The sequence below is a fragment of the Lagopus muta genome, chromosome 11 (genome assembly GCF_023343835.1).
Source record: "Lagopus muta isolate bLagMut1 chromosome 11, bLagMut1 primary, whole genome shotgun sequence".
In the NCBI taxonomy this organism is placed as follows: Eukaryota; Metazoa; Chordata; class Aves; order Galliformes; family Phasianidae; genus Lagopus; species Lagopus muta.
Genome location: NC_064443.1, coordinates 15,880,001 through 15,901,255, shown reverse-complemented (window position 1 = coordinate 15,901,255; position 21,255 = coordinate 15,880,001). Strand labels below are relative to the sequence as shown.

Genomic DNA, 21,255 nt, shown 5'->3' with positions numbered 1-21,255 from the left:
TGAATGGCTCATTAGCATTGATCTAAGAAATGACAGTAATAATAGTGTTACTTGTATAGAAAGTTATACAGTTTTTCAGTAGACACATCCATCAATTAAGTGAGCAGTTCGAGAAACCAAAATTAATGAGAAAGATAGGTGTGTTAATGAAATAATCATAGTATAATCAATTTGACTGTTAAAATTTGAAAAGCATTTCAGGAAGACAATATGAATTCATAATTTATGTCTAAAAGTGATTAATAAAAACTGTATTTAATAACAAAGCTATTTGTCATCATTTAAAACTTAAGCACAAAATTAGTCATATTGTGGTTCCTGTTGTCATAATAATAAAGCTGAGGGTTTTTTTTCCCTCGGATCTCCCTTCCTTTTAAAAACAGGTTAGACAGTATTTACTTTCCTTAAAACAATAGAAAACAAGCTGACATGAGGAGCAGCCCTCGGCCGCCCTTGGTTTGATGTTGGGGATTTCTGCCCGAGTGGGACTGGGCCCTCTGCTCCAAAAAGGACAGAATATAACAATCACCCAGCTGCTGATGGGGGTGTTGTGTGGTGTGGGTCTCCTTCCCCCAGCCCCAGATTTTGCCTTGGAAAGGCGTTGCAGGTAGCACCCCACAAAACACAGCAGGAGATGTGCAGTGTTCAGGATTAGCCTTCAGTTAATAAAAAAAATTACATGCGTGCAAACACACACACACAAAACTAACACTAGGCTTTGTTTACTGACTCTTTGATTTAATTACTGTTTGAAGACGGCCGAATTAGCTGTTAATTGATTTAATTATCCAATTTGTTTGTTTCAGGCATGATTCCAACAGAACTGCAGCAGCTCTGGAAGGAAGTGACAAGCTCGCACACAGCCGAGGAGGCAGCCAGCAACAACCACAGCAGCCTCGACCTGTCCACCACCTGCGTCTCCTCATCCGCACCGTCTAAGACCTCCTTAATAATAAACCCACACGCGTCAACCAACGGACAGCTATCGGTTCACACTCCTAAACGGGAGAGGTAGGTGCCAGCAGAGTTCCATCCATCCTCGCGTCTCGTTGTGCCCGAGATCAGGGCAGAGTTGTTGGGAACAGTGGCCAACCTCCTTGGCCTCAATTTTGTCCTCGGTGTCTGATTTTGGTGTGGTTGAACGGAGTCTCGGCTGGGCAGAGTATGCTCCTTTTGTTCAGGTCTTTGTGGCTTGTTAATTGGATCAATGTGGGCACAATTAGCTAATTAAAAGAGCATTGGAGAAGTGGGGGGAAGTGTGAAAAGAGTAGCTGCTTTTTTGCATCACTGGTGGTGTTACTCTTGATGTGCTTTGGGTTTGCAGATGGGAGGTGAGAAGAAATCAGTTGGTCACTACAGGCTGTTGTGCCACACGTCATCCGCTTCTCTGCCAAATTTCAGTGCCCAGCTCATTTAAGACATTTACCTTTCTTCTCTGTATGTACTTGCTTTCGCAAAGCAGCTTGGACTTGAGTTCACTAGGTTTTCCTAAAACAAAGTGCATTTTGTAAGTGCTGATAAAATTAGCTAACTGGTGTTGTTTGGCTTTTAGAAGTGTGAGTTAATTTATACGTGCTAGTCTTGCATTGTTAGAAGAAATGGCTTAAATCAGGGGTTGTCTGTTGACGTGCTTCTCAGCGCGGGCTCCGCTTTATTCCCGAGGATGCTTTATTGCAGGTTTGTTTCTTTACACCCCCAGATTTCACTGAGGCGTGTCTAACAACATAACTTTTGCTTGCGGTGAGATAGACGGGCCTGGGCAGCAGGGCTGCAGGCGGCAGCGACGCTGACGCTGCGTTGGAGGAGAAGGGTCTCGGGGATCATGTGAGCATCCTCACTGGGCTTCTTTGCATTCAGCAGAGTCCCTTCACCCATCTAGAAACGTTACATCAGGCACTAGTGAAAGCTGGGGTTTATGGAAACTGATGGCTTTGTCTTTCCATCCTCCTTTCTTTCATTAGAAAGAGGATAATGGAATTTTTAAGCCATAGAGTTTATATTTCTGGTGGCCTGAAAGTGGATTGATAGGGAAGCTGTATAAATACCTCTTATATCTTTCTAATATTAAGAAAATAGTGCTGTTGGGAATAGATAGGTTTTAAAGAAGAACACACACAGCGTTCAGAAGTGCTGTGTGTGCAAGGCATCTTTTTCTATCCGTTGCAAGGACGTGTGGCAGAATGTTGGTGCATACATTTATAGTGCATGCAAGTGTCAAAGATGTGATTTTGGTGAAGACTGACATGGGATGCTAAAAACCAATTGATGTTTATTAAACAATTAAGTTCCCTTTCTGCTGCATGCAGAGCTGAACAAGGTGGTTTTATGACTCCAATAGATTTTTAACCTGTGTTTGTCCTAGTTTGTAAAGAAAAATCCCATGCAGTGAAGTGGATGTTCTTGCAGTGGATGGATGCACGTGTTGTCTGCTAATGACAGTCTAGTTGGGGAAACGAACACCATTGCTGTGTAGTTTGAAATGCAGAGGAAATGAATGAATCTACTCTGAAGTAAAAAATTTCTCAAGTACTCACTATCATGCAGAACTGAATATCCATATGTTTGAGTGCTGTTGTGTAATTGTGGCCTGGAGGGAATTGGGATCTACAAACAGGGAGATACATGTGTTTTTATTAGCGAAGTTCCAACTAAATGAGCTAGGAATGCATAAACATGCCACAGTATTGTTTGAGACTGAATGAGGTTAGAAGACTTAAGATCTTCTGTTGTTGAATTGATAGCTGCATTGTTAAAGCTTGTCATTATACTTTACTTACATTTCTGTTGAGTTCTCTTCAATATCAAAGTAAAAAATAGGTATATTTAGGAATATGAGTAAGAGGGCTACAGTCTTTGCTTTATCTTGCCTCTGTTTGGTACACTGAGGGTTTGCGCCATTTGCTGCAGTGATTGAATTAGTCTTTATCCATAAGTAGAGCAGGAGACTCCAGGCAGAAGAATGCCTCCTGATGCACTTAAGGGTTGTGTTGCAGTCTCATCAGGCCTCGTGGTGCCTGCCTGCTTTTCTTATGACGCAGGGGAAACACCTTGTGGTTTGGATGTGTTTCTTTCTGAAGGGGTATTTTGTGTACAGGCAAGGCATTTGAGGTGGCAAGTGTGCAGGGAGAGAAGTGCAGGTGCATTGCAGTGTTGAAAGCCCTCAGGAGGTGAAGTTTTAGCTCGGTTACAAAAGGGAGCGTAGGCCCAGGCAGAGCTTTGGTTGCCTTCTGATTGCAGAGATTAAGGCTGGAAATAACAGTGGATCTGGTGGGAGCGTGGCTTGGCTAGGCTTGCAAGCAAATGTGTGCTGATTCCAGTGCCCAGCTAGTTCAGCAAAATGGCTGAGCTGCACATACAGCAGACCCCAGCCCACCATCAGGTCAGGGGCGGCTGTCAGTTTTGAGTTTGCCACTTCCCTTACCTCCTCCCTTATGAGCCAGCTTCCTGCATCCATCATCCCATGATGGAGAGGCAGGTACAGCAGGGTTGGGCACCTGCTGAGCTCCCACAACTTGCTCACTTCTGTAGCGTTTTGTGAGATGTGTGTCGTGCTGCTGCCCTGCATTAGGGGGCTTATTGTGACTTAATTCACCCCAGCATCACTGAGGGGCAGAGGGGTGGTGCAGATGTCTATGTTGCTTATGCAGCACCAGTGAAGTCAGCTGTTAGCTCCCATCTGATAGAACCAAGAGCTGTTTATTTGGATTTAAACAACAATAAAAAGCACATAGTAAAAGCTGTAAGTGTCCTAACAGTTAACCACAGCCACATCATAACGACTGCCCGGCAGCCATAAATAATCATATACAGGTAACATTAACTTTTAGGGTGTGCTGTAAAGCTGTTTCCCCCCACCCTCTTGGGCTTTTGAGAAGAAGGAGTAGGCTGCAGGAGGCAAGTTGGTTATGTGGGAGTTACTGTCATTGCTGTCATTGCTGGGTTAGTTCCGGCTGTGTTTTATGGGGTTCCTGATCCCACTGGTTCAGACTGTGAGCCCTGGGAAGCAGGAGCCACTTGTCTGACTGCAGTGGCAGCAGAAGTACCTGCGTGAATGTCATCAGCAGGCAGGAACTCAGCTGAATATGTTGGGTGTAAAAGCACATTTTTGCCATAAATAAGTTTTAAGATAGCAGGGGAACTGCGGTAATTGGCTGCTTGGCGTGCCCACACATTACTGTGCCACACCAGCCCAGTGCCACCGTTGTGCAGGGTGAAGCTTTGGTCCCACGCAGCTCTGCTGTCACCTGCAGACCTCAGAGCTAAGAGATGAGAAGCACCCCTGTATGGCAAGAAGCTGAGGTCAGGAGGTTGGCAGAATTCACCCTGGGCCATGGCCGTACTGCAGGGCAGCAGAATGCTCGAAAGCAAAAGGCAGCCTCTGCTTGTTTGCGTGGTGGGGGGATCATGGTGCTGCTCTTGGGCTGTGTGTGTTCTGTGTATGTGGCTTTCACAGTAATGAAATGATTCCAGCTATAAATAATGGGTTAATGCTTTCATTCATTTGGGTTTTAAATGTATATTACATCTATGCTTTTGCCCCACATTTCGCCCAGTTCCTGTAAGTAGCGGCAGCAGCAGCTCTGGGGTTTGGTGCATAGCAATCTGTTAAGGAGATAAATAATCTGCTTTGGCATGACACTCCTACTCTCCTCTTTAATTTGTCTTACACAAGGAAAATTATAATTAAATCATTCAGGGTAAACCCTTGAGTGTAGAGAAGGGAAAAACACACTTTGGTAAAGATTGCCAATAGAGACCAACTTCCCTGTTGTGCCGTGCGGAGACATTTATCAATATTCAGCACTATTAAAGAGAGAACATTTCGTGTGATTTGTGAGGCGGATGCCAAAGCTCAAATCAAGGCTTGTTAAGATCCTTTCCCCATGCAATCATGGGCATTCAGCATCATTAGAATTCAGCACTGACTGCGTGTTTCATGCTTTGATTTTACTCAGACAATTTAATAATGTTTATTGTGCTGATTATATATATAAATTCACTCAATGCAATAAACATACCTCAGACATCAGTACCCTAAGGGAAATATTTAGTTATAGAAACTTGTAGTCACTCAGGATAAGCAAAAGTGAGACCATAGCCAGCATACAAACCTCTCATCATCTTATCAGCATTTGGGTTTCTTCAGTAACAAGCATTTTCTCTCTCATAAGTAAATAAATACATATGGGCAGCCAGTTAGGTACATCTGCTGTGATTAGCAATGTCAAGGACAGGACCGTGTCATTCCGTCTTGTCTTCCTTAGGAAAAGCTTGTTCATTTTCATAGGAAAAGCAGCAAAACAGAACTGATGGATGTGTGATGACTTTGAGGTGACCGTGGCCTTTATAAGCTCAAAATTATGTCCCAAAATCTCCAGCAATTCCATGCTTGTCCCCTAATTGTTTGTGTCCGTTCCTACCCTACTTGAGCCTTGACCTAGGCAAGCGGACATCTCAGGGAAGATGGATGAGAGAAGCGAAGGGGTTTTTAAATCACTTCTCCTTGAGAGGTGCTGCAGGAGGAAGGAGTCCAGAGAAAGCTCCGAAGGGGAGCGAGGTGTGGGCATGGCAGGCATTGATCCGCTGCCTCGGCTTAGTGCTTTGTGTCGTGCTGTCGTTATCTTCCGTGCCAGCTGATCCTCCATCAAAATCCCAGGGCCCTTAGATGAGGGCATTAGGATTCGGCACAATTAAGAAGTACAGATTTTGGTCCATTATTAATGCTCGGGATGAAACGGTTCAGCCTGCAGTCCATATGCTCCCCTCTTCTCCTGGCCGGCAGTCCCTGGCTCATTCTGCTCTGGTGCCAGCATCGCATTGCTCGGCCCTTCCGGCTCCTCACAGCTGCTGGGCGATGTGGGCTTGCTGGGCAATGTGGGCTTGCTGAGCTCTGCCCTCAGCACAGCTTCTCTGAGGAGGTTCACTTCAGATCCAGAATCGGTCACACGAGGCCACTTGCATCAGTCTGTCCAGCAGATCTTCTGTCACACGATGGCTTTCAGAGAGTTGTTCTACTAAACCCTGGGAACTCGGTTCTAGTTTACTTGATGTCTTTTTCCCCAGTGGAAGCTGCTAATATAACCGTCTCTAATTACTCGGTGCAGCACGTGGCCCGTGGCTGAACGAGGGGGGTGCGATGCTTCCCAGCCCTCAGGAATTTGCCATCAGAGCTCCTGAACGCCAACGCTTCGTTGGTTCCTGGTCACATGTAATAGTGATCAGTCGTACGACTCCAACCACTAAGCTGATGTATCAGAAAGCACTTAAAATAGATTGGGTGAGCCTTGGCAGACGCACAACAGAACTTTTCCAAATTTTAGCATATGTATTGTTTTATTCCTCCATCTGGCCAACAGATCATTGTTTGATATCTGAGTGCTTTGCATATCTCCTCCCTTTTCTTGCAACTGAGATACTTACACGTGTGTTTAATACAGCTTAATGCTATTTTTACATACCAGAGGAATAGCTGATGGCTTTCTGTTAATTGCATGCGCTTTGCAGTTAAACTTTTATGAAAACGTTCCTGTCTAAATACTTGAAGTCCAATGAAAATTTGCCCTTCTCTTTTATTAGAGGTGTTTATGTAGCAGTCTTAAAAAAGTGACCTGGTTTTGTTTTACAGTGCGGTGGATTCCTGCTTTTTTATTTCCTCCAAATTGTCCTTCCTCAGTGTTCGCTTGTGGGACCAGGCTGTCCTGAAGAGCTGAGCTGTGCTCTAACAGAGAGCTGTGCAATATTTTATCGTACATGTCACAACCTGAGTGTGGAAAAGAAACACCCTTGAAAATGGCATGAAAGTAGAGAAGTTAGGTGATTTTTGTGCAGCTATTTTCTCTGCTCCTCAATAAAAAGCAAGCAGTTAGCCTGACAGCTGTTATATCATGTTATATCGTACTGCTAAGATATTGAGTAGCATTTAAAATAAAACGCCACCATTAAGCTGTATAAACTTTATCCGTTTCACTATGGTTTAATGGAAAAAAAGGAGTTTTTCAATAAAATGACATCATTTTTCCCAGGTTGTAATGTTCACTTTACAACTGTTTTTCTTTAATTCAATTTATGTTACTTTTCTTTTTCTTGGCATCCCTTTTTTTTCTTACAGTTTGGAGAGGGGAGATCTCCTCACCGAGCATCTGGGCACTGCTCAGACCCCTTTCCCTCCTCCCTGGAGATCCCATGCTAATCCAGAGCTCTATTTTTGTCCCTCAGACAGACTCGTATTTCCAGCGCAGCGAGAATGCATTGAAATTTGGTACTGGGGATGTGCAGCTCTTCCTGCTGCCCTTGGAGGAAAATCGTGTTGCATTGCTTGTGGTTGTGTAATACCACCAGGTGCTTCTCCGTACTGCCCGTGCTGGTGAGGTGTGGGGGGCTCTGGTTTCTCTTGTGCTCACTGCACGGTGTATTCCTCTCATTAAAGCATTGGTAGGAGCCCAGGCAAGGGAGCTGCTAATGTGTGGGGCAGCTCTGCGTTCTGGGTGAATACAGGAGGTATCTGTTCTTTGGGGATCAGTGTCAGGAACTGAGCAACAGATCCGCCGGCCAGAGAATTCTTTTAACTGTGATTTTCCTTTTTGTGTGTACTCAAAAATAACATCGTGATGGGCCCTTAAATACCATTTCATACACAGAGCACAATTTCCACAGCACAGGTGGTGCTAATATAGGACAGTCCCCCAGGCACTTGTCGCCAGGAATTGTACAGCTTGTTCAGTGTCTGCATCCATATGGCAATCTGTCCCATTCATAGAAAGACATTGTAGCTGTGCCTGTGGGTGCTGTGGTCAATGTAGTGTAAAAAGTAGATTTTAACTCTCGGCAACCTATGTTCTGCTGTTTGTTTTATGGTAGGATCCAATTTATAACGTGGGGGAAAAAATCAGCTCTGAGCGAATTCCAGAACAATCTTGCTGGCTGCAGTTTGTGTTTATTCTTGGAGCGCATGGTTAATCAGCAGGTGCACCAGCCCTGCTCCCAGCCCCGCTCTAATGAACAGTTTACAGGAAGTCTTGCTCGGAAGAAACATTTTCGTCCTTGTTTATACCATGAATTAACTCAGAAGTTGCAAAGCTGTAAACGATGTTAGCTGGCTGTGTGTCTTACTTCTTTTTCGTACTACTTTTTCATTTCGGGGCACACGTTTCCTGGCTGTGCTGTGCTCAGGGTGGATGCTGCTGGTGGTGGCTGCCCCTCAGAGGGACAAAGTGCAGCACGTGGGCCCTCCCAGAACGGGGGACTGACTGCTTGGTGTTGTGCAATGATTCAGGAATAAGCAAGAGAGCATGGTTTATGGCTGCTCTGGTGTCTGTCATTCCATTGCCAAATGTTCTGCTTTAGTGTGACTATTTGTTATGCCTCTTAGTAAACACAAACAAATAGACGCCTAGCACCTGCAGCAGCATCTGATATTTACACTACCTGTATGATTAAGTGTGCTTCCCTGCGGAAGCAGGCGTATGTCCTTTAGATTTTTGTGCTTTTGTAAAGTAGCGTTCGTCAGGGAAAGTGAGCAGCAGGGAGAAATCAGTGACTTAACCGTACTTCTCCTTTAGAGTCACCATTTATCATAATTATTTTTACAAACATTTTCCCAAACGGTGCTTCTTCAGCTGCTGCAGGACCGTGGGGGGGAAGGCTGAGCGCTGAACTGTGGCTCTGTATGAGATGTGACAGTCACCTTCTGTGCTGGCCTCGTTGTGCCTGTGGGACAGTGGTGGAAAATACCAAAGTGCGTAATCCCTGCTAATCATATCTTTGGACGTCTCACTGGTTTTGCAGGAGGGTGAAAGACTCGCCTCAGCTCCAAACGTAACGGAATATAATGGTGTTGTTAAACAGGAATAGCTCTTGTTTCCCAGTGTGTGAGTTTAAATGTAACAACAGCATATAAATTACAGTAAAATAAGGTTGGCAAACAGGATCTTGGTACAAAGTATGTAGGTACGGTTGTAATGTTACACCTCAGACCCATTGAAGTTCGAGGTCTAATCCTGTGTTTTTTAATCTCATGTGTGTTCTTAAAAGCCTTGCTGAATCTGGGCCAGAGCCGTGGCAGTGCCTCCTCCCTCTGCCCTGCAACTCAGGCCTGGAGGGAGGATGGGGGTGTGCTGAAAGTGTTGCAAGAATACAGGCACTCCAGAAAGTGGTAGAATCACGTTTTTTTTCCTAATTAAACTAAGATACTGAATCAATCCATTTTCATCTGAATATATTAGGAGACTGTTCGGAGAGGAATAAAATGAGATCTAGCAGGGATAAGTAGAAAGTAGCCCAGGTAGGAAATAGAAATTCCAAACTGCCTTCTCAAAATGACACGTCAGCCGCTCGGCATCATTTGTGTGGGAAATGACTGAGGCATAAACTGGGTTGGGAAATGCAGACGGGACGTTCTGTGCCGTGCCTTGGTTAAAAAGGTGAGCGCGGTCTCAGGAGGTGTAAACACGCGTGTTGCATCTGAGTCCTCCTTCTTCCTTCCCTCCGTTCTGCAGAACCAGTTAAACCACAATTAGAGTGTGGTGCACAATTGGCCACTCTCTTGCGGAAAGGATAAAGAGGAGCTGGAGCAAATACAGAGGAGAGCAGCTAGGGTGATAAAGGAGTTGGAGGGAATAGGCTATGAAGACAGATTAAAGGGAATTAAAGATCTACACCCTGGAAAAATAGAGGCTCTAGGAGGATGTGATTATGGTATGTAAGTACATGAAGTGATGCTACAAAGAGGAAGAAGGAAAAAAATGGTTCTCATTAGTTAGCAATGCTGGAATTTCAAATCCAGCGTTTCAAATCATGTGCGTCTGGGTGTATTTGATGTACTTTTCACTACAGTACTGAGGCACAAGGTTGAAATAAAAATAGGAGTTTTAAATAGTACAGAAACTTGTTAATGCTAAATTCAAGTGCAGGGATGGAATTTCCACCTGATAGAAGTGATGGATTCGACGCTGCATGTTTTTTCTTTCAAATAACCCAGCGATGCACTCCGCACCTCCGTGGGTGTGTTGTGGGGCAGTGGCAGCCCTGGTGTGGGGTGGGATGCAGGGCTGCCCCTGGAGGAAGCACCGAGTACGGTCAGAGCACCAGAGGGTCATAATGTTGATTAATAATCCAAACCATCCGTTCGTAGATTAAAACCAGAGGATGATGTGTTTAATTATCCAGTCTGGTTATACTCCTGCAGTGTGCTGCGAGGGTGGGGGTGGAAGAGCAGGGGAATATGAGCCAGATTTTGTCTCAGTGCCACTGCAAATGCTCCAGCACTCCTTGCAGCAGGCAGGGAGAGCAGCGCTGCAGCAGCGGGCGGATGTCAGGCAGTGATTCTCGGCGCATCGCTGCTCCTGTGTTACAGCAGCGGTGCTGAGGCTTTGTCGTATTTTTCTGCACAAGTATACAAGTTAGCACACACCGATTAAAAGCGAGCATTTCAGCCTGTGGGCTGCAGTTTTAACCTGATTTGTCTTAAATTGGTGTAGTCATTTAAGACGTAACACACTACTCCTGTTACTTCCAATAGAGCTTGATGTAAAATATGAGCTGCTTCTAGCCCTCGATCTGGATGTGGACTAAAGCAATGAGGAAGGGGAGAAAAAGACTTTAAAAGCAACCACAAACATGCATGCCAGTTCTAGGAAAAGCTGCCACTGGCCATGCACTTCGACTGCCACCTCTCTGAAACCCTCAGCTCTCTGCTGAGCTTCATCCTGCAGTGGCGAGGTATTTCCCCTGCTCAGACAGTTCTCTCCTCAGATCAAATACCTGCATTCTGGCTGATGCTGTTGCTGGGATGGAGGCATGAATATTTAGAAGTAACCCAGCCGAGTGTGTGACTTAATACTCTCCTTGATGTATTTTTTTACCTTTTTCTATTTTATTTTACTTGGCTCGTGGATTAGGGAGGAAAGGGGTGCCAAGCCACCCTGGTATGAATTCAGAAGGATTTGCACAAGTGCAGCTTTACTGCAAAACACATCTTTATTCAGGTGATCCTGTCATGAAGAGAGGAACATGCATTCGGGTATGGCTGTTTGCTTGTTGGTGGTGACTTAGGAATCAGTTGGTACAAGAATTTAATCATCACTCCGTTACCATTTAGATTTTAAATGCAGCAAGCATGTCTGACTGAGAGGATCTTGGCATTTCCACCAGCGTTATTCCTTCTGTGCCTTGTAGTGAGGGTTAGAGTTCCCCAGGCACCATGAGCACTGCAGACCTGCCTCGGTTCGGGCTGTGCCTCACCTCCTCTGCTGTGGGATGGGGTTGGGATGTTCCCATACAGGTCTGCGGTCGGGGCGTTGTGCTGAGCCCCACGCTCCCACCCAGAGCTTTCACAGCACCTGGCAAAGATGAGGTCACTTCCCGTTGCCCCTACAGAATAAAAATAATAATTAAAAAAAGGCAGTTTGTGAGTGCTCTGCTCAGACCTTCTTCCAGGAGGGAAGGAGGAGATGTGGTATTGATTTTTTTCAGTGTGCAGGTGGCTCAGGCATGTTCTCTGCTCTGATAAAACGTGAGCAGATGCTTCATAACTGTAACCGAAAATCAAGGATGCTTCTCTACGTCTCTGACTTCCCCCAGCATTTTGGCAAAGATCATTGGCCTAAGCAGACATGGAAGAGAGACAGTGGAATATGAACTGTGTCAGCATCATGAATATTTAAGACATGGTCCACTGTGTGGCAGAAGTATTATTGCCGAGGCTTCTGCTTGCTTGGTTTTTACATCCACCCGTGGCTTCTTTGCGAGTGTTGACAAGCATAGTACCCAGTTTCACCTGGTTGGTAAGTGTGGGCTAAATTAAACCATCTGGAGATCCCTGGGCTCAGGGAGCAGCGTGCAGTGGTGAAAGCAGAGGCACAGATCCCTCTCCCCTGTGCAGAAGGTGCAGGCGCTGGGAGGTGCGTGGCCCTTGGCCCAGCCTGCCCCATGTAGCCCCACAGCAAGCTGTAGGCAGCAAGAATTAGGTGGACCTTTACGTAGTTTGCAGCTTCCCACATGGATTTTATTACTTTGTTGTATGTCATGAATAGGCTGACTTACGCAAGAAATTTTACTTGCCAGAGGCATTTTTGTTGTGCTTTGATGTAATATCGCTGCACTATTGCATTATTTGGAATTAATTCTATTGTATGTTAAGAATTTTGTGTGCTAATAGCAAGGAGGATGAAAAGGACGTATTCTGCATTGTACATCATTTGTTCCTTCGTTGTGTTGTTACAAAATTGCTTCCACTGCACAGCATTGCATCACCAGCACCCAAGCAGGGATGTGGGATTTTTGGAAGGAGAGGGTGATAGAAACAGAGAACTACTCCACTGTGTCATTAGAAATCAGACCAAAACTCGCTTCTGCTTGCCAGTGCTCAGCTCCTCTGAACATCTGTTTCTGCAGTGAGACCAAGGATGCATCCAGGTCATAGAAACTGTGCTTCCATGCAGACCAGGCGCAAACATCATCAAGCAATTAAAAAATATGTGTTTGTATTGTGCCAAGAGAACTGTTTGTTTATCTTTTGGATTAAAATCTTCATTTTCTACCTCTGTTTGCTTAAACATTGAGTACTTAGATCAGTTAAAGGAAAACAGAGTTCCGCATTGATTTCCACTGGCTGTGGATCCTTTGTGCGCTCTATGCGCTCCGGCATGAACCGCCCTTTGTTTTGTTTTGAGGTGCTTCTTAAGGCTCTACCAGCGAACAAGTGGCAATCCATAACATCTCCAGAAGAGATGGATAAAATAGCAGTAATCTGATAGTGACACATAAAGGTCACCAGAACGCACGGCTGAAAAGCCGGAGTGGGATTGCGGTAAGCAGCTTCAGAAAGGTGTTGCCCAGAGAGGATGCTTGCATTTTTCTTTCAAAAAACCCCAAGAGGGTTGTTTTTTTTTTTCCTTTTTTCAAGTGTCAGTTGTTGGTGAGTTTAAGTAGTTGCTCTGCTCCCTTGCATGGCAGTGGGAGCTGTACGTAGGTGCTAAGTATGTTATGCTCAGTGTCCTGTTAGCAGAATGACCTTTAAGTTCCTGTTTACTGGAACTTAAAGCCAGCACCAATCTTCCTGGTTATTGACAGCACTGGGCTTCTCCATGCTGAGCGCAGCGTACAGTTGATACTCTCTTGGTCATTCAGTCATTTTCTTTGGACACAATACCAGGGTATCATGTCCTGCATAGTTTGTCTTGTCTTGTGCAAGATCCCTGGAAAGAAAAGAGATTTGCACTCGGATTTAAAAAATAAATACTAATCTCAGTAGGACTCTTTCCGTTGACTTGGCCATGGCCTTCAGGCTCTTGTGGAGAAACTTTAAAAAACCCTGCTGGGGGTTTAAGCCATGTGACTGCTGTTGATATTATAATGAGATTTACAGTGCTTAAACCCCACAGGAGACCGACTTCTTACTTGGTGTCATGGCATTTCTGTGTTCATCTTGGTGTACGGGTAACGCGGGCTGCGTAATTTAATGCACTAACGTTTTTTGGGTTCTGCCAAACAGACTGAAATCATAACTCTCATATATAGTCTTTAATGGAGTGTTAACATGAAAGCCTACTTCCTCACACTTCGCTTTATTCAGAGATAGAAGCAGATGACAAAAAGCATTATTTTCTGAATTATTCCCCTCCAAAGTGCATGGAGGGCAGTTGACCACGTGCTGTCTGACCTGAGTGGACAGTGTTCCTTCAGCCATCCTCCTTCTCTTCCAACCGAGGGGATGTGCTGAAGTACTTTTCTCATTTACTTGCAAGGAATGCGTCGCTCCCTTTGTTCTTTTTAAAAACTCAACAGATAGAGCCTCTCCCCACTCGCATGTTTTAAAAACTGATTAAGTTGAACCAGTGAAATGCTCCCTTATGGAGCAAGTCTTTGTAAGTCTTTCCACCTACAGTGTTTCTTTAGGAAATTAGCTAGCTGATGCAGTTATTTATGCTTGAAAAACTATTCGGAAACTGTCAGAAATAAGATTGTAATGAAATAATGAATTCGTTTCAAGTACATCTCGTAATACCTCTTCCAGTCTGATCTGTACCTTTTTTCTTGTAGAGGAATTAATTTATTTTTTTTAAATCCTTCCATTATCTTCAGTTTGCTGTTGGGCCCAAAGAGAATCCAGCAGGAATTTCACAGGGAACTCTCTTGCATTTGAGTTCACATGTTGCCTATGCTCTACAGTGCTCTACCCAGTGCATGAGAAACAACACAAGAGCAAAATTTTGTGTGCAGGCAGATAATGCTATGGAAAGAGAATAAACGGCATTTCCACATGTGTATAAGCATAAAATGGCAGAAAGTAGGTGTTTATCCATAACGTTACCTGTAATCTGGGATAAAATAAGTCGTAAAAGCCACACCTAGATGCTGGTATGTGTTCATATCCTTTGTGTATGTTTGAAGTTCATAATATGGCACAGACATACTGTTGCAGAAAGATTTGCTGTGGAAAACAGATACGTGTATAAGCGTAAAATAGAGATTTCAATATTATTTTGACATTTTATGTTTAAAAGTCATCTAAGGTTATGGAAGATGTTGCAAAAATAATTCCTTCACTTAAGAAGTTTCCATGCAGAAGTTGAATAAAGAAGATATTTTCGAATATGGTTCATCAGTTAGTGTAACAGATACATTTCCCTGAGCACCACATGGCCTGGATCAAAGCGTCTCATGACTTGGATCAGTGCAGCCAAATCATTACGTATTGATTGGAATCCCGCTGGAGGATTAACCCCTTAGTGTTCGTACGAATTTGTTCTTTAACCCTGGTTTCAGTAGTCAGAAAGCTCAGCGACGTTCCTGCCAAATCTTAGCAAGGTTAACAGCCCCCACTAACCCCTCGTGCTGAGGAACCCTTTGATTACACGGTTCCTTTTCTATGATGAATTTTACATTTGAAAACGTTGGTGAATATATTTTGCGGGGATGTAGGAAGCCTGTGCTTGTGCAAAGAAACAGCCTGCAAGAGGAGGAAAATGGGACTGAAAAAAAGCAAAGAGCAACAAAAAAAAACCAAACCCACACACAGTAAATAGATGATGTGGTGGGAAAGCCAAGGCTTGGTGCTTTTCCCTGTCTGTAGTGGGGTGGTGCACCTTGGGCCCAGTTGTACCGTGTTCGAAGAACAGACCGCTGTATGGAGATGACTTCTTTTCCCAATTAAGTTGAATTGTAAATATGCAATATTCAGACATTCCTCAGCAAAATATCAAGCAGGATATTAAGCAGGTCTGTCAAATGATTTCTCCCCCGTCCGTGTTAATTTAAATTCTTTACAAAGCTTTTAATTAATGAATGAAATGTAGGAGGATAGCTAAGTAAGAATGACACGTTTCACTCTGCAAATGGTATTTAATTCTGTTTTGAAAACCTGTGTGCAGAGTCAGGTGGGTACCATGAGATGTTAGGGCTGTTTCAGGATCTGTTCTTTTACTCTTTGTGAAGAATAATTGGTGCGGTACCTTCAGTTACAACAGTTCCTCTCTTTTTTCTTTCTCCCCTCCAGTTTATCCCACGAGGAGCACTCACACAGCCATCCGCTCTATGGACACGGCGTATGCAAATGGCCGGGCTGTGAAGCAGTATGTGAAGACTTCCAGTCGTTTCTAAAGTAAGAATGGATTTTTGGCACTTGCATTGTACAGAAAGCATGCCTTGAAATGTTGTGCGCTGTCACTCACCACGAGTCTGATGCAAAGCCCATTGAAGTCAACTGAGAGCTCCCTTTCACTTCAGTGGCTTTTGGATCAGGCTCAAGAACGTTTTAACAGGGGATAGTGAATTAGCCCCATGGGGAAAGTATGGTCTTGCTCAGTGTATTACTATAAAACAGATTGTTTGCGATTCTGCAGTTGTTTTTTTTTTATTATTTCATTAATTTTTAAGTTGCAGTATTGAGAATGTAAACAATGCAACCTTGATCTAACCTTGATTTCAGTTTAATTTAGAAATTTAGTCTTAAATTAAGTCCATAATTGGACAGAATTGCAGAGCATCACGTGAAATTTAATTTGTGTCAAATAAGTAACTGATGAACAAAGTCTACACAACTAAAAATAAACTATAATTATATTAATTGGGCCCCTGCAGTTTGCTGCAGACCTTTCCTTGCTGCCAAAGAACACAATTTTACACGTTGCATAAACAGTGCATTATGGACTAGTACGTGGTAATGTGTGCATCCCAATGCAGGGAAGGACCAACAGAGCTCTAATAACTTGCACATGGCTGCTTCACAGCTTAATCATCAGCCTCACCCTTCTGAGCTGTTCCTACTACAAAAGAGTTTTCTGTCTGGGTTGATCACCAGGTACACACGTGCTTCTGCTGCGTCCACGTTCTTGAGTGTTTGCGCACTGGTCTCTTTGGAATGATGGTGGTTATTCAGTTGCTGGATCTCAAAAGTCACTGTGATTTAAATGCACAAAGGGGCAAATTCTCCCATTTACAGTGGTGATCTCATGAAGTTAGTCCACGTAAGTCTGTGGAATTCATCAGGGTAGATAGGTAGAATTGGTCCCAAAACATTCAGCTGTATCTTTTCTTTCTGCAGCAGTTCGTAGGTTTTCATGTGAGAACAAGTAGCCAGCAGAGAATGTTAGGTGATGAGGTACAGGCAGGTTTTTGCTCTCAATGGTGTGGGCAAGTTCTGCTTCCATTGGTGAAACCCTCCTGAATTCAGTAGGTGCTAGTCGTAGTATAAACCTCTGTTACAAGTCAGGAATGGTACAGTAATGAAAAGGTTCTCATTACAAGAGGATTACAAAATAAGAAGGTACTAGTCATAAATTTCCATGAAGGGTGGCCTGCCTCATTTCTTTTAATTCATCCTGTTGTTCACTTAAGTGAAATAAATGCTAATCTCTCCATACTAGCCAGCTCATTCATATTCATGCCATACCATACCGTTTAGACCTTTAAAACAATTCTGTTTTTTATGGCAGTTAATGCAAGGGAAAGATGCTGTGGTAGCCTTACTGGAGCAATCCGTGTAGTTGAGTAAGGTCAGATTGTGCCACCTTTGCTTGCTGTGGTAGTCCTCTGTTGTAGAGTAGATGAGTAGATCTCCTGGTTCCAGCAAGGTTTGTTGCAACACAGTGCACAGCTTGATGTGACCATGTGTAGAAAATAGAGCAGTTGGTTGAGTCACATGGTGTGAGTGGAGACAAGACTGGTTTAGATGGTATTCTGCGGATGGTCTGGTAGACCCAGACCACCAGTCCATGTGAAGGAGTGTGGAGAGCCATCAGTAGGGGAAAGTAACCTGGAAGCCATTACAGGCCAGGCTGGACTTGAACCTGTTATCAGCAGGAAGCGGCTCTGGCTGCTCACGGCTCCAGTAATTTTAGTCATCGCTCACATTTTCATGGCAGTGATCTTTGTTCCCCATCAGAACTTCTAGCAGAAGTGTGTCTCTCTTAAGCCCGCTGGCTCACACTTGTTTTCTCATTATCCAAATTCTACAGTGTCCAAAGTCCTACTGTTCAGAGTGATGCTTAACCCTGAACGAATGCAGAAATAAACGTCCTGGAGGAGCAGATTGACACTGTTAGAAGTGAGCATTTCTTCATGAAATGTTACTGTAGCCTTCCAAGTCTCTTGTGGAGCATCCTTCCTTACATTATTGACATTTAACAAAATTCGCTACTCAGTGAGAAGGTAACAGGTAGATGCTCGAAGTTTCTTTCTGGTACTCCTGCAATCCACAAGGCCCTTTTGATGGGCTCCTCAAGAGAAAAGCTCTTGTTTACAAGTGAAATACAGCCGGTGTATCTATTCAGCATTGCTTAATTTCACTTACCTTGGTAAAAAGGCCTGTTAGAAAAAGCAGAGAGGAGTTACGTGTGGAACGAGAGCCTTGTATGCCAATAAAATGATTCTACAGTTAAAGGAGAAAAAAGGACTCACAGGTCTAAAACATGGTTCATTTCTTTTCCTCCTGAGGAAGAAATATCATAACTGTTGGTAAATCAAAAACAGAGATTTGACACTCTTCTGTGATCATTCTGTAGTGTTTGTTCCCAAGGTGAGGTACACCACAGGGCCCTTGATTTCAAAGATAAATACTGTACAAATAACGATCCTGGTTGTCTTTCACTCACAGCCAACAGGAGGATGCTTATCAGAACCAGCAGATACTCCAACTATTGTACGCATTTATTTCCCTGTTTCTTTTAGAAATAAGTTGCAGTTTTAGCGTTGTTTTTTAATCTGTCAGCCACTGGTTGCCATGTGATGTGGCATCAGTTAGAGCTAACTGATAGCAGCGGGGGCAGCTGCTAAGCCTAATGAAACAGGAGCACCCCGCATGGTCCCCAGTGCTGCCCGAGCCTAAGAACACAAACACGGCCAGTGGCAACGCTGTGACCTGGTGGCCTTCTGCCAAGCCTTGGGGAGCAGGGTGGAGGCTGGAGGGGCCACACGTGTCTTGTGCCTGAACCAGCACCCAAGTCTCAGTCGGCAGCGAAAGAAGCAATTAGAGAGACTTTCCTTTGGAACCGACTGTCTGTAATTTCATTTGTATGTCTTTAAAGGCCATTGCAGAGAGAAGTATGCCCCTGTATGTCAAGTTGTTTAGGAAATCACTGCTGGAGGGAGGGTGGTTTGTTCAGAGAGGTATCTAGGCATCCAGGGCATAAATTGAAGGAGGAGATGGAGTATGGTTTTATTTTCCCTTTTATCTTTTTGTTGCTGTTATTTGATTGCGGTTTGGATGCGTTTAATCATGGCAGCACCATGTTAAAATCAAATATACTCCTTAAATGAGAGATGCAGACCTTTGGAGAGATCCTGCAATCCGTAGTGCAGTGATGCTGGCAGGCTGCTTCGTGCGCATTTAGCTGATGAAACCAAGGAGAGTTTATGTGAAAGAAACTACTAAGTGCACTCCCTAATGTTTTCACAAGTGTTTTTATCATGGTAACATCTTGTTTACTTTAGTTGCCTGCCTAAAACTACTTGGAACATGTTAAGAAAACATTTCGAGAAAGCTTCTACAAAGAGGCTTTTGTTTAGCAGCAACTGTGAGACTGCTCAGCTCACAAAGGTGTTAACTTTCAACCCCTTAAGCACTTCCACATGAAATTCCAGCAACTATGTTTGTGGTTTTGGAAAAACAAAGTGTATATTAAAGAAACCAGGTATATGCTAATACATGTTGAAGTAGGCCGGAAATCATAAGTTGTTTCAAAGGCATTAATTGCTCTGTCATTTTGCGTGTCAGAATGTGCCGCATCGAGCTCATCTCGCAGACCTCGAGGTGGGCAGGGGAGCGGGGCGGCCCTCCTGGACCCTGACACCCCAACTCCAGACCCAACCTCCATCCTCCCCAGCCGACACGGGGGCTGCGGGGCCGTGCTGCCCACGCTGCGCGCGGGGAAGAAAGCGGTCCTTCCAGTTCCCAGACGGTCGCCTATTCCGAGCCGCTGTTGGGATATCGGTGCTACAGTTTCTTTTACAACATCCTTATTAACCTTTCTGACATTGTGCGGAAGTTCAGGACCTCTCCAGGCGCTGCGGGAGGAGGCCGGGTGGCCCAAATCCCACAGTGCCCTCTAGTGACACCTGGCATGTCGGGAGGAAGGCTTTCCAAAAAGGAGCCCGAGGAGCGCCCGCACGCAGCCCCGCACCGACCGGCGTGGCGTCCGCGCTGTGTGCGGACACGGATGCTTCCGCCCTCCTGGTTCGCACTGGTGTGAGCGGGGCGGCTCTCAGCCCGCCGTGGCGCATTTCGGCTCGGTGCCTTGCAGTGCTGCATTTCACGTCTTACGGTGCTCTGCGTTGATGCTTCACCTTATAATTTCCGGTGTGTAATCAGAAAGCATTACTTAAGAGACGAGGATCATCTTTGTTTCATTCTTTTATTGACACTGTCTACCGTATTACTGCTGTGTCTAAATGGTAAAATTTATTATTAGCAATAGTGTCACAAAAGTCTGAGACAGCGATTTTCCTTTCAATAAAAGTAGTTAAAAACCTTTTAGAAAATCCATAATTTTGATTGCTGGTACTTCATAAATGTATAACTGGTACTTTTTAGCTGTCTCTTTAGGGAAAAATGAGTTTTATCACCTGCAGTACCTGGGTTAATGAAATTGTGTGTTGGAATTTAGCCAGAATGAAAGATGAGATCATTCGGTGGCACTGATATTGGCAACAGGTCTCATAAAAGGGTTCGGCTCTTTTTAGAGAAGTGTCCTTAGTGTTTTCCTCTTTTTTTTTTCTTTTTTTTTTTTTTTTTTTTTTGAGGACAGAGGGGAGGTTCGACGTATTTGTCATGTTTTGTAGTTTCTGTGGTTGTAAGCTGTTCATCTGCTGTAATATCCCAAAGCCAGCGACCTAAAAGCTTCCAACAAAGGCCAAGGGAAACACAGCAGTGTCCGTCAGTGCCCAGCAAAGGAATTTTCTTGCTTCAGATTTCAGCTCCAGTTACTGTTGCAGCCCTTTAAGAATCACAGCTCTCAGCTCAAATTTGAAATAATGCTGCTTTCTCATGGTCCTCTGTGTTTGATTGTTTGTGGATATTAGCTGTCCAGGAAATCCCATACTTACAGATATAAATCCAAAATGATCTTGTTTTTCCGCAGCCAGCCCAGGATGTATTAGACAGTTATGATGATTTGTTAATTTTTGTGACCTGTATTTATTTTATGTGTGCTGTATGCTTTCAAGGAGGGAATCGACTGTCGAAATAGGCTACTTTTGTCAAAAGGGAAGCTCTTGACTCTTTCCTTTTAAGCCTTTGCTTTCTTTACTTTTGGAGAGTTCTGTGTGTGCACCTCCATATGGTGGTAAACAAGGGCTGCATTGTGCCCTGACATATAAGCTTAAACCCAACCCTGTTATTGAAGAATCTTTTGAGATGTGTGAGCTGGGATTCTTGAAAGGCTGTCAGGCTTGGGTGTCGGTTTGAAATGTGCCTTGAATGTATAACTCTGCTTTCACTTTAATAGTGCAATATTTTTTTTTTCTAATGTAATATTAATCGTCACCCATTTGTGGTGAAATTTCTTCCTCGTGTCTGATGGAAAATAATTAGATTAAATGTATTAAGTGAGAGGAGGTTGAGCAGAAAACCGGATAAAGATATCCTGAAAACAAATACTAAAGCCAAGCTTCTACCTGCAGTCCTGTTGTATCCTCAGGAATAGGATTTTTGTAGACCCACTGCTGCTCCTGCACTTACTTTCAAACCCCTGTGCAGGAGATGCTGCCAGTTTTTGATGTCTCAACTTGTGGTGGTTACATGGATAATAGGAGCCACTGCAG

The 21,255-nt window shown here is 44.1% G+C and overlaps 1 protein-coding gene across 16 annotated transcripts in view; it reads left to right on the top strand.

The window, feature by feature from the left end:
- FOXP1 (forkhead box P1) overlaps positions 1-21,255 on the top strand; it is a 341,534-nt gene that overhangs the window by 279,819 nt on the left and 40,460 nt on the right. For all 16 annotated transcript variants that reach the window (XM_048957784.1, XM_048957785.1, XM_048957787.1 and 13 more), the window contains 2 exons: positions 807-1,011; positions 15,494-15,598. In XM_048957784.1, the coding sequence (XP_048813741.1) occupies positions 807-1,011; positions 15,494-15,598 (310 nt within the window). The remainder of the gene's footprint in view (positions 1-806; positions 1,012-15,493; positions 15,599-21,255) is intronic.